Below are 14,382 nucleotides of genomic sequence, written 5' to 3' on the forward strand. Positions count from 1 at the left end.
CATGCCCTCATGCCTAAACCTGAACTCCTTGGGCAAACCCTAAGCAGCAGGGAAAAGGGAAGAGGCTTCTTCAAAACAGGAAGAAGCAAGAGTCTCCCTAGAGGCCTAGTTAAAACACACAAAGGGAAATGAAGGAGAGGACTTATCTTGAGCAGAGCTGGAGCAGACGATCCACCACAAATCAAGAGCTCCCAGGAAAAGAACTATAACCCGCACAGGCCACGGGGGGAAGGAGGGATAAATAGCCTCACTAACAATGAAACACAGTACCCCTGAGGGAAGGTGGATCCAGCTCAAAACAAACCAAGAAGTCAGACATGTGTAGCCAGTCTGACAGATCTCCGCACATTCACAGGGCAAGGCGTGACAGGTATATATGCTGGTCACCTGAGTGTTCGGTGGCCATCTTCTGTAGTCTTTCCAGGGTACAGAGTTTCTTTTGATTCCTTGGCTTTGCTGATCTTTGATTCTAACGTTTTTGCATCTTGGTTTCACCATGGCGGATGACTCTGAGGATGAGGTCGTACTGCACTGGCTTATTTCTCAGCGATAGGGACATCGTCCTTTCTGTTGGACGAGGAACCAAGTAGAAGGAGGAGATTTGTCCATCCCATTGTTTCCCAACGGTACAGGAAAGGTCACTACCATACCCTCTACACAGATCTTCGTCAGCATCAAGAGAAGTTATTTTCGTTCTGTCTGATGTCAGTGGGTACTTTGCTTGCTGTTGTCTCTACGTACTGTCCTCTTTTGGGAACCTCTACGATTTCTCGGATTGTGCGTCACACTTTCCGTGTCATCTGGCATCGACTCCGAGAGACGATGATGCCACAGCCCAAAGCAGACGACTGGGTTTGAATCGCTGAAAGCTTCAATCTTTCTGCACAGTTTCCAAACTGCATTGGGGCAATGGATGGTAAGCACATTCATGTGAAGAAGCCTCCTCACTCAGCGACCCGATTCTTCAATTATAAGGAATATTTTTCGGTAGTGCTTTTGGCTTTGGCTGACATTAACTACCGGTTTATAATGGTTGATATCAGGGCCTATGGAAGCACAGCAGATGTTCGCATCTTTAGTGCTTTTAGAATGGGTGAGCGGCTTCGTGCCAACCAGCTTGCCCTGCCCAAATCCAGAAGACTGCCCGGATATGCATGTCCGCCGGCTCCATTTGGGATTGTGGCGGATGAGGGGTTTGCATTGACTCACCATGTTATGCGGCCCTTCCCAAAGCGTGGTTTGGATGTCAGGAGGCGTATTTTTAACTACTGGTTGACTGGTGCCCGTCTGTATTTTGAGTGCGCTTTCGGAATACTCTCTAGCAAGTAGAGGGTGTTTTTTTTCATCCATACAGATGGATCCAGAGAATGCTACCATGATGATTCAAGCTTGTGTTGTTCTACACAACTTCACCAGGATTCACGAGGCTTCCTCTTCTGTTGACATGGAAGAATTTCCTACATCATCAGGTTTGGGTAGGACCCTGCATAGACAAGCTGGGACTGCAGGCAATGCAGTTCGGGAACTCTATGCAGACTACTTTTTCAGCCCAGAGGGGTCCTTGCCATGGCAGATGGACGCTATTCATGGCAGTGTTTGATTTTTTCTGTGCTCGTTAGTTTTTTTTTATTTTTCAGATAGATTATTGAATTTATGTGGTAGTTGAGTGTAGAGACTCGCAAAAGAATGAGGACCCTTGACGTGGGCTTGCGTGCTGAGATTTTTGGGACATAAAAGTATTAAAGTAGAATATAATTAATAAAGATGCTTATCAAAGTCGAGTGTTATAAACATCATTATTCTATTTTCTATATGGCCCCAAAAACCTTCTAATACCTCATTTAACCGCCTCACGTCCGCCCATAGGATATAAACGTCCTATGGGTGGACGTCTATTTCTGACAGCACGTTTTAAAACGTCCTGTCAGAAATAGCAGCTGCACGCTAATCGTGCAGCTGCTGATCGGGTTGCCCGCTGTCAGTGACAGCAGGGCAACCCAGAGATAAGGCAGGGACAGTGCCCAGGTGTCCCTGCCTTCACGATCGCTGCAGACACAGCGCTCGCCGAGCGCTGTGTCTGCAGAGCAGGAAGCGCTGTGCGCTTCCTGTTCCGGCCCGGCGGTCATGTGACCGCCGGGACCGGAGAGTGCAGGGGCTGTGTGAGGTCTCTCAGAGACCTCGATCAGCCCTGCTGTGAGGCTGTACAGCGCAGGATTGCTGCTGTACAGCCTCTATAGGGGTGCATTTGTCCTGTAACTGGGGCTACTATCTCAGCCCCAGTTACAGGAGAAATCAACTGTGAAAAAAAAAAAGTGAAGTAAATGTCCCCCCCTTGTATGACCTTATGGGGGACGAAAAGTGTAAAATAAAATAAAAATAAAATAAAGTGTTGAAAAAATAAAATAAAAAAAGGTTCACATGTAAAAAAAAAAAAAAAATCCCAAGTAAGGAAAAAAAAAAAAAAAAAAAAATAGAAAAAATAAAATAAAATAGACATATTTAGTATTGCCCGCGTCCGTAAAAACCAGCTCTATAAAAAATATCACATGACCTAACCCCTCGGGTGAACACCGTAAAAAATAAATAAAAAAAACTGTCAAAACAAGCAATTTTTGTCACCTTGCATCACAAAAGGTGCAACACCAAGTGATCAAAAACGCGTAGGTCCCACAAAATGGTACCAATAAAACCGTCACCTCATCCCGCAAAAAAATGAGCCCCTACATAAGAAAATCTCTCAAAAATAAAAAACTATAGCTCTTAGAACATGGAGACACTAAAACATCATTTTTTTGGTTTCAAAAATGCTATTATTGTGTTAAAGTGAAACAAATAAAAAAAAAGTATACATATTAGGTATTGCCGCGTCCGTATAAACCAGCTCTATAAAAATATCACATGACCTAACCCCTCGGGTGAACACCGTAAAAAATAAATAAAAAAAACTGTGTCAAAACAAGCAATTTTTGTCACCTTGCATCACAAAAGGTGCAACACCAAGTGATCAAAAACGCGTATGTCCCACAAAATAGTACCAATAAAACCGTCACCTCATCCCGCAAAAAATGAGCCCCTACATAAGAAAATCTCTCAAAAAATAAAAAAAACTATAGCTCTCAGAACATGGACACATTAAAACATAATTTTTTGGTTTCAAAAATGCTATTATTGTGTAAAACTTTAATAAATGAGAAAAAGTATACATATTAGGTATCGCCACGTCCGTAACAATCTGCTCTATAAAAATGTCACTTGACTGAACCCCTCAGGTGAACGCTGTAAAAATAAATAAATAGAAAACTGTGCTAAAACAACCAATTTTTTGGGTCACCTTGCCCCATAAAGTGTTATAATGAATGATCAAAAAATCATATGTACCCAAAAATAGTACTAATAAAACTGGCACCTTATCCCCTAGTTTCCAAAATGGGGTCACTTCTTGGGAGTTTCTACTGTAAGGGTGCATCAGGGGGCTTCAATGTGGGGTGTTTCTGTAAACCGCAGAATCTGGGTAATAAATATTGAGTTTTGTTTGGCTGTTAACCATCGATGTGTTAAAGAAAAAAATTGATTAAAATGGAAAATCTGCCAAAAAAGTGAAATTTAAAAATTTGATCTCCATTTTCCTTTAATTCTTGTGGAACGCCTAAAGGGTTAACAAAGTTTGTAAAATCGGTTTTGAATACCTTGAGGGTGTAGTTTCTACAATGGGGTCATTTATGGGGGTATCCACTATGTAGGCCCCACAAAGTGACTTCAGACCTGAACTGGTCCTTATAAAGTGGGTTTGGCAATTTTCTTACAAATTTGAAGAATTGCTTCTAAACTTCTAAGCCTTCTAACGTCCTAAAAAAATAAAATGACATTTCCAAAATGATGCCAACATAAAGTAGGACATATGGGAAATGTTAAATAATAACTATTTATGAGGTATCACTTTCTGTTTTGAAAGCAGAGAAATTGAAATTTAGAAAATTGCGAATTTTTCACATTTTTGGGTAAATTTGGGATTTTTTCATAAATAAAGGTGAAATATTTTGACTCAAATTTATGACTATCATGAAGTACAATGTGTCACGAGAAAACAATCTCTGAATGACTTGGATAAATAAAGGCGTTCCAAAGTTATTACCACATAAAGTGAGATATGTCAGTTTTGCAAAATTTGGCCTGGTCAGGAAGGGGGCAAAGGGCCCAGATGGGAAGTGGTTAAAGAATCATACTTAACCAATTAGGTGTATAAATAAAGTGATAGTACTTAAAGTATTGTGTGTGTCTATGTTATATTGAAATGTGTTGAACTGTTAATGTAATTTGTCTCAAAAGCAAGAACAGAAGGCAATTGACATTTTCAAAAAATGTTTTGCTTAAACCCTAGCCCCCCCCAAACAAAATAAACAGACAATCGCTGTATCTACTAAATAAAGATAAATATCAATAAGTAAAAACAAGAATTTAAAAAATTTAAAGGTCTAAAAGGTCTCGAGTGAACGAGCCTGGGGAATATGAGGGTCCTGGGCAGATCTGGGGCCCCTGTTGAGTAAGTGGCCAGATTACTGGGCTGGCCAAGGGTGGGTGGAGTCTTGGGACCCGCGGAAAGGGGAAAGGTTGGGTTTGAAAGGTGGCCCTTGGGGTGGGTCTTGAGGATGCGGGTAGCTGGTGGCCTGCTGAGAGGGGGAATCAATATTTGACGCCGTAGGTTATTTATTTGAGAGTGTATGTCTCCCTGGTACTGGGAGGCATACATCTAAAACACCAGTGCTACTGAGACAATACACAGATTATGCCTCTGTATAGGGACCCGTATGAGTAATGGCACCAGCCCTCTCAATAATGCTTCTTGTCTCTCAGTCCTCCTCTGGGCTATGAACTCTATTACTCGGGCACCTATCATTTCCCGTGTATCTATGCCAGAGGAAGACTGGCGGACATTCCTCCTTCGCCTGGGCTGAGGCTGTTGAGATGCTTCAGGGCTCCCTTCAGAAATGGCGGTAGTATCCCTGGCCGGTTGTGCTTGGTCCTCAGCCGATGTGGTGCTGGACTTGAGGCTGAGGAAAATACAGCTGGAGTTTCCGCCCCTCCCAAATCTGATTCCTCCGGGTCATCCAGACTGTCCACAGTACTGTATAGAAAAAAGACATGAAAAAAGATCTAACATTATTTCAAAATTACATAAAAAAATACAAAAATCATTATGGCAAAAATAATGCTGTATGTCTACTATAAGGTGATCCTGCATAGATCACATAAGGGTGAAAAATTATAAACTTTGCCCTAAAAAATTTAGGACACATTACATAATCCTACATTTGAAGGACTGTTGCTTTGGACAGTGTTCAAATATCAAACAAACATTTTGAAGATTGATAGGTGTTTTGAGCTGTCCAGCACAAAAACATGTTGACACATTCAGGAGCTAACCAAGTGCTGATATTCTGTCCGTCTATATCTGGCCTGCTCAACCTGCGGCCCTCCAGCTGTTGCAAAACTACAACTCCCATCATTCCCATACAGCCTACAGAAGGGCATGTGGGAGTTGTAGTTTTACAACAGCTGGAGGGCCACAGGTTGAGCATCCCTGGGGTATCTGAAGGGAGAGGGAGATTCGCATTGCTTGCTATAGTTTAGCAAACAGTCATTTTGTGGATTTTTACTCAGGTGGGTTTGAAGCAAACATTAAAAATATGTAAAAGGCAAAAACACAAAAAAAAAACACGTGTATCCAAAAACATTTACACACATCAATCGCATGTCCACTTCAACTGTATAAAAAGCCACACATTTTGAAAAGAACTACAAAAAATGTCTCATCACGTTTCTGTGCCAAAACACCTTCTGGAGTAACAAAAGTCATTATCCAAGATTATGAAATATTGGCCACAAATGGGTAGAACTGTGCATCCTGTGTGCAAGAAAAACAAAATATCTGGGATAGGCCACCGCCATCATAGATAGCAGACCAAACCCGGAAGAAAGGTCTGCTATATTCTCGTAGTGGCCAATGACCTATACAGTTCAATACAGTTCCATCACAGGCCGTAGAAACTTTAGTTGCTCTGTGTACAAATAAGGCCTTTTCTTCAGAGCACCATCACCACTGTGGCCCTTTTCGCTGAGTTCCCGGCAAAACTGGTCCCGGCAGCTGTTCCACCAGGTCTTTGTCTTCTCAGTATGAAAACATCAAACATAAAAAAAATATATATATATTTAAATCAACTATAACAAATAACAGTACAATTAACATCAAAAGATGACAAGAAAACCAAATCGATTACAAACAATGCTAAGAGGGGAGATTGCACAGCACATGGTACAGTAGGGCAGGTGTGGGTATCCTAATGTTCAATAATTGCATGAAGCAGGAGATTATTTGTGCTAGGCCTATGTAACATACTACTTTATAATATGGGAAGGAGACAGATGTTTGCTGATCAATTACAACAGGGCCACACGTGCACATGCTGGGTAGACATTACTACTGTGTGCTGTAGCTAAGGTCGGGACATCCATTAAAACATGTTGGTGTTTGGGAAAAATTGCACTAAAAAACAAACAAAAACATGTACATCCCACTACAGAATTAAGCCTGGCCACAAAAGGGACATGATTATGACCTCATGGAAGTAGTAGCAAAATCATTAGGGACAACACAGGGGCAGGACACAACCACGACATAGCTTGCACTTACCTAAATCACCACGACCTCTGCTATCCGCTTTCTCCCATTCTGAAGGCCTCATGCGACAGGCCATTTGCTCCCACGACACTTGCATCCTCACCCCAGCTTGATATACATTGCTCCGGGTGTCCCAAAGCTCGGGCCTTTCCTGGACCAAACTTATTAATTTATCCACATTCACACATGGCATTTTTGTTTTCTGAGAAAAATGACAGACTGCCAAAAGCACACTCCAAGCTGTGGCAGGTGTCTAGCTATCACCAAAGTCTTGCCAATCTGTGAGTTTGAACTTCCTGTACATTTATTTTTTTTATTGGCAAAGGTCCTGGACACAGGACAACGGGGCAATGGATCCGCAAAAAATGCGAATGCGAATGACATACGGATGGCTTCGGTTGTGCATCCCCAGTTTTTGAGGACCCATTGACTTGAATGGGTCCGCAAACCGTTTTTTGCGGACAAGAATAGGACAGGTTATATTTTTTTTGCGGAATGGAACCACGGAAGCGGATACCAAACGGTTGTCTGTCCGCATTTTCCACGACTCTGTAGAAATTAATGGGTCCACATCAGAACCGCAAAATCTGCGGAACGGATGTGGACCAAAACAACGGTCGTGTGCATGAGGCCTAACAGTCACATTAAAATTGGAAAAACCCTCCCGAAAACGTCGTTTTTTAAATGTAGATTTTTTATATATGTCTGTAATATTAGCCTTAAGACGGGTTATCCCATGACTAATGTAAAAAATGAAGATGAAAAGAAATCTTATTGGACATCACACTCTCTCTCTACATCAAGCTGACAGCTCAAAGGGAGTGTCTTTTCTCCTGTAGCTCAGGGAACGTGTGGCTTCTGCTGAAGCTCTCTCCCTATCACAGCTGGAACTGAGCATGTGCAGCCATATCAGTGAGCCGGACAATGAAATAAGAAAAAGAACAAACAGGTGGTACTATACAAATACATTTTAAAGAAAAACCGAATAACTTTGGTATTTGATTTTAAACTGGAAAACCATTTTAAAACCTGAATCTGAACTCAGCTTCAGTTCCTTGGTACCAATCGTTTTAAAATAATTTTCCAGTTTAAAAATCAAATACTGAAGTTATTCACTGAAGTCTCGCGAAACTTGATTTTGCAGGATGACTTGTAGTTTTTTTAGGAATCATTTTGGGGTACATACAGGGGGTCATTTATTAAGACCGATGTTTTAGATGCTGGTCTTAACCCCTATATCTGGCGGTGGATCCGCCGAAGTTATGAAGAGGTGCAGGCCTCTACATAACTTCGGCGCATCCAGCGCCAGTCTAAATGTAGACCAGCTTCCTAAAACAGGCGTAGAAAATGATGAATGAGACGGGCCTGCTGGCATGTCCCCTTCCCCGCCCCATCCACTTTTTTAAACCTGCCGTGAGCGAGGAACCCCACAGTGTATTAAATAACTTTTACTATTTTATTGTTAGGAAAAAAAAGATAAAACACTGCAATTTTAACATTATTTTGTGGAATGTATTTACTGCATTCACTGTGTAGTGTAAGTAACATGATAACTTTATTCTGTAGCTGAATTGGGGAGGGCTGCTGTAGCCCCTCATATCTTGGGATTGGTAGTAGCTAGAGATATAGGCCAGGTCTTGCTTGAAAATATTCCAAGCTTTCAAACAAGACCAGAGTCACAGGTATAGCTGTTAAAAATTAGGTTGGCAGTGAAAGCAGCTGAAAGTGAAAGTAAAAGCAGGTTTCTCTCCCGACCCGATTTCTAACAGCTATATCTTACAATGTATAGGAGATAATGTTGTGATTCTGGTTTTGTTTGAAATGCCAGTTTTCAAATGAGACCAGGCCCATATCTCTAGCTGCTACCATTCCTGAGATATCAGCAACTAAAGCATCCCTTCCTCCCCTCAACCTGCTGCCCAAGCTCTGCTCGGGCTGAACTGTTAACTTCTTTTCTCAAAAATTGTTAAGTGGGTAAAGAAAACCTTTTCTTGGAATTAAACTTGCTGCAGGTCAGCTATCAGAAGTGCAAGCAAAGTGACAGCTTGTAACTGTTAAGTAGGTGCAACTGACAAAATCGTAAATGTCATCCAGAAAATTCTTGCAAAAGGAAGGTTTTTGTTTAACTTACATGTCATATTCCTGATTCAGCTGTGCACATTTCTCTATATGTAATATTGGAAGACCGGAATCCACTATATCCTCAGAACTTTTGTCCTTGGTGGAAGTTTTTTTATCTGTAAATATGGGGAAAATAGTCAAAAGCAATAACTAAAATTGAAAGCATTTTAAAACGATTGGTCAGTTTATGCATGCAAGCATTATTAAAACTATAGGCACTGATATCCAATAGTTTAATATAAATAATTCATAATTATATGCAGTTTCCCTGACCTGCATGCCTACGCTGTGCAGGGAACATGGCCGTTGAGTGAGGAACCCCTCATTCAGCAACCTCCATTTACTTATACCGAGGACCAACTGCACATGCTATTTCCCCTAACTGTCTCCAGTGTAAATGAATAGAGGCTCTTCCATCAACGGCCTTGTTCCTAGTGTAGTGCCAACACGCAGGTCAGGAGACCTGCATGTAAACATGAATCATACATATTAAACTATCGGATATCAGCACCGTTTATTAATAATGCTTATTACTATCTGTATGCATTTGATGTTACCAGCACATGTGCAGTTACTAATATAAACTGGCCAACCCCTTTAACACAACAAGGTAATGCAGCAGAGTTCACCAGAAGTGCTGTGTCTGGTGTGATCTGTAGTCAACAGACTTCCAATGTAATAACTTCTTGAGGGATATGGAAATACATTTTAGCATAGTTTAGCACAGGGCTTGACAAATTTCCTTGGAATCTAGGAGCCAGCTAAAAAAGTTAGGAGCCAGGCGGAGCCGCGTCATAAAGCCCCCAGTAGGTGCCCCCATAGTGCTCCCCCCCCACTTTTCCATAGAGCCCCCCAATAATGCTGTATACCATGTTGCATATACCGCCGTCCGTCCCCGGACCCTATTGACTATAATGGGGACGGGGGTGGAGCTCCGGCACAGCACGGCAGTTCGCGGTGAGAGGCCGCCGGACTAAAAAGTTGGACATGCAGTACTTTTAGTCCGGCGGCCTTTCACCATGCACTGCCGTGCTGCGCCAGAGCTCTGCCCCATTATAGTCAATGGGGACGGAGCGGTGGTCCCGGCGAAACAGCGGAAGGACGGATCCGACAGGGTGAAACAGCCTGCCGGATCCATCCTGCCGCAAGTGTGGAAAGTACCCTTAGTTATATAGCTACTGAATGAGACAGAAGAAGGGATGCCTTTTAACATGTATATCTCCTTGAGAAGCCAATTTGATCCTAAGGGTTAATTCAACCTGTAATCTAAACTGTGTGTCATCTGTCACTTTTATCTCTCTGCTCCTGTCCCTTAATCTGATCACTGCTGCAAACAAAAGCATCAGCCACAGCCTTCAGTGTAACCTGTTCTTTTAACTCAAAGAATCGAATGAGTCACTAACTAATCGGATCTTTAGATTCTTTAACCTGAGACTCATTCGATTCTTTCTAGACTCCCTCCTGTACTTGTGTCAGTGACCCAGAGCTGCTAGTGCTTGCCTCAGCTCTGATTGGTTGGTGGGCGGGGAGGGGCTGGCAGAAGCAGCTTCCACTCTAGGATCAGATTACACTCCTCCCGAGCCCCTCCCCTCCCTGCTGCCAGCGTCTCGCTCTCTGTGTGCTGTGACTCACTGACTGAGGAGCTGTTCACACGGTGCTGCCTCTGGACAGAACGGCAGCTCCTCACCCATCGCCCGGGCACCTTTGAAAACGGGCTGACAAATACCCAAGCGCCAGGACTAAATTTCTGGTCGCCATGGCGACCTGGCGCCTGGGATTTGTCGAGCCCTGGTTTAGCATATTACCCTTGGCATTAAAGGGAACTTCAAATTTCTAGGACTTCTATACTGATGACTTATGCTTAGGATAGGATGGACATCAATATCAGATCATGAGGATCCGACACTCGGAAACCTCACGATCAGCTGCTAACAGGAGCACCAGAAATGAGGCAGAGTTGAAGCATCCAGGCACAGCCAATACAATGTACAGAACTGTCTACCCACTGTGTTAGTTCAAGTGGTCACAGTTTCTGCTAGCTGCTGATCATGGGGGTGCCGGGTGTCGGACACCTACTGATCTGAAATTTATTACCTATCCTAATGATAGGTCATCAATATCAAAGTCTGAGAAACCCCTTTAACGTGCATACGAGTTTGTATTATAACATTAAAGTATACAGTTTCACACCATGCTACCGCCTAATTGGCTATATTTCTTTCTGTTTTACAACGATCAGTCATAACATAAAAAAAAAAAAATACGTGCCTTGTGCTACCAAAATAGTTTCTAACTTGTCAAGGCATGGACTCATATCTGGCACCAAAACATTAGTAGTGGATCCTTTTAGTCCTGCAAGTTATAAGGTGCAACATCTATGGATCAAAGTTGTTTTTCCAGCATATCCAATAGAAGGTCCATCAGATTGAGATTTTGGGAATTTGGAGGCCAATTCAATTACTTGAAGTCCTTTGTCATTTCTTCAAACCATTCCAGAGCAATTTTTGCAATGTGGCAGGGTACATTATTCTGCTGAAAGAGGGCACTGCCATTAGGGGAACCCATTTCCATAAAGGGGTATTCCTAGTCTGTAACACTGTTTAGCTAGGTGATACATGTCCAAGGAACATCCACCTAAATGACAGGGCTCAGGGTAAACTGCCTTCTTCTCATAGCACATCCTGGTGCCATCTCTTTCCCAGGTAAACAATGCACATGCACTCGGCTGTCCACATGTAAAATTCATGTAAAAATCTGATTCATTAGATCGGGGCACCATCTTCTATTGCTCCATGATCTAGTTCTCATGCTCATGTGCCCATTCTAGGCACTCTCAACAACATACAGGGGTCAGCATGGGCTACGCAGCTCCATATAAAGCAAGGTGCTATGAACTATGTTCTGACACTATCTTATCATTGGCAAGCATTAACTCTTTTCAGCAATTTGTGCTACAGTACCTCTTCTGTGGGACTGGACCAGACAAGGTAGCCATCATCCCTGATACCTAAAGAGCATTCAGCGACAATGGCCCAATTGCCAATAGTCTTTTTTGGACAACTTTTGGTAGGTACTAACCACTCAGGAACACCACACAAGCCTATTGTTTTAGAGATGCTCTGACACAATTCTAGCATAAAGGCTGCTATGAGGATCCTTTAAAGGAAATATCTGGTCAAAATAATCTGTTATGTCATATATATACACACACACATGTGAGAAAATCACAAAATTCAAGTCTTCAATAAAGAATATAAAGGCTCAACAGAGAGCTCAAACATAAATGGGCTGCTCCAATCAAGTTTTTATAGCACTTAGTCAGATTTATGTTTCAAAAATAATTGTTGAAAGATAGGCAACTACCCATTTACATAATGATAACAAGAAGACAAGGAATAATTTGACTTAATAAATGCCTACTGAGACCAAATAAACTCTCCCTACTGGCTCTCCCAGCTCACGAGATGAAAGAAAGAAAGAAAAAAAGAAAGTAAAAAAATAAAATAAAATAAAAAGCGGGGGGAAATGGGGAAGGGATGTTCTATTTCATCCTAGAGACAAAAAGTAAGCTAGTTAGGTAACTCAGCACATCTCATCCAGGATGTTCACATTTTAGTAAACTGCTCTCTAGTGTCAATAATGGTAGCATTAATCTTTCCACAAAGAAGATCATATAAACAATTGGATGATTCCCATCTCGAGGAAATATGGATTCTTACAGCCATAAATATGTATTGCAGAAGCTTGTATGCTGCACAAGTAAACAAAGGAGGTTTAAGGACCCAGCAAATACAGAGAGAAAGAGTAAAAGAAAAGAGAAGGGGGGGCATTAATGGGAAAGGGGAAGGAAGGAGAGTACAGGATGACTTCCAAGGAGGAGTAAATAGGAAAGAAAAGAAGAAGAGAAAGAAGAGTCTGCAAGGAAGGCCTACACTTGCGTGCAGAATTATTAGGCAAATGAGTATTTTGACCACATCATCCTCTTTATGCTTGTTGTCTTACTCCAAGCTGTATAGCTCGAAAGGCCTACTACCAATTAAGGCATATTAGGTGATGTGCATCTCTGTAATGAGAAGGGGTGTGGTCTAATGACATCAACACCCTATATTAGTGTGCAATAATTATTAGGCAACTTCCTTTCCTTTGGCAAAATGGGTCAAAAGAAGGACTTGACAGGCTCAGAAAAGTCAAAAAATAGTGAGATATCTTGCAGAGGGATGCAGCACTCCACTTAAATTGCAAAGCTTCTGAAGCGTGATCATCGAACAATCAAGTGTTTCATTCAAAAACAGTCAACAGGGTCGCAAGAAGCGTGTGGAAAACCAAGGCGCAAAATAACTGCCCAAGAAACTGAGAAAAGTCAAGCGTGCAGCTGCCAAGAGCCACTTGCCACCATTTGGCCATATTTCAGAGCTGCAACAATCACTGGAGTGCCCAAAAGCACAAGGTGTGCAATACTCAGAGACATGGCCAAGGTAAGAAAGGCTGAAAGACGACCACCACTGAACAAGACACACAAGCTGAAACGTCAAGACTGGGCCAAGAAATATCTCAAGACTGATTTTTTCTAAGGTTTTATGGACTGATGAAATGAGAGTGAGTCTTGATGGGCCAGATGGATGGGCCCGTGGCTGGATTGGTAAAGGGCAGAGAGCACCAGTCCGACTCAGACGCCAGCAAGGTGGAGGTGGAGTACTGGTTTGGGCTGGTATCATCAAAGATGAGCTTGTGGGGCCTTTCGGGTTGAGGATGGAGTCAAGCTCAACTCCCAGTCCTACTGCCAGTTTCTGGAAGACACCTTCTTCAAGCAGTGTACAGGAAGAAGTCTGCATCCTTCAAGAAAAACATGATTTTCATGCAGGACAATGCTCATCACACGCGTCCAAGTACTCCACAGCGTGGCTGGCAAGAAAGGGTATAAAAGTAGAAATCTAATGACATGGCCTCCTTGTTCACCTGATCTGAACCCCATTGAGAACCTGTGGTCCATCATCAAATGTGAGATTTACAAGGAGGGAAAACAGTACACCTCTCTGAACAGTGTCTGGGAGGCTGTGGTTGCTGCTGCACGCAATGTTGATGGTGAACAGATCAAAACACTGACAGAATCCATGGATGGCAGGCTTTTGAGTGTCCTTGCAAAGAAAGGTGGCTATATTGGTCACTGATTTGTTTTTGTTTTGTTTTTGAATGTCAGAAATGTATATTTGTGAATGTTGAGATGTTATATTGGTTTCACTGGTAAAAATAAATAATTGAAATGGGTATATATTGTTTTTTGTTAAGTTGCCTAATAATTATGCACAGTAATAGTCACCTGCACACACAGATATCCCCCTAAAATAGCTAAAACTAAAAACAAACTAAAAACTACTTCCAAAAATATTCAGCTTTGATATTAATAAGTTTTTTGGGTTCATTGAGAACATGGTTGTTGTTCAATAATAAAATTAATCCTCAAAAATACAACTTGCCTAATAATTCTGCACTCCCTGTATAAAGTGAGTTACTCACAGTTGGTAGAAGTAATAGCAAACCAAAGGCCCCAGATCTTTTTGAACTTGTCAGGGCACCCACAGGACATA

The 14,382-nt window shown here is 42.0% G+C and overlaps 1 protein-coding gene across 5 annotated transcripts in view; it reads right to left on the reverse strand.

The window, feature by feature from the left end:
• WDR27 (WD repeat domain 27) overlaps window positions 1-14,382 on the reverse strand; it is a 696,346-nt gene that overhangs the window by 615,196 nt on the left and 66,768 nt on the right. For all 5 annotated transcript variants that reach the window (XM_040429334.1, XM_040429333.1, XM_040429335.1 and 2 more), the window contains one exon: window positions 8,808-8,913. In XM_040429334.1, coding sequence (XP_040285268.1) covers window positions 8,808-8,913 — 106 coding nt within the window. The remainder of the gene's footprint in view (window positions 1-8,807; window positions 8,914-14,382) is intronic.

Source organism: Bufo bufo, chromosome 4 (assembly GCF_905171765.1).
Source record: "Bufo bufo chromosome 4, aBufBuf1.1, whole genome shotgun sequence".
In the NCBI taxonomy this organism is placed as follows: Eukaryota; Metazoa; Chordata; class Amphibia; order Anura; family Bufonidae; genus Bufo; species Bufo bufo.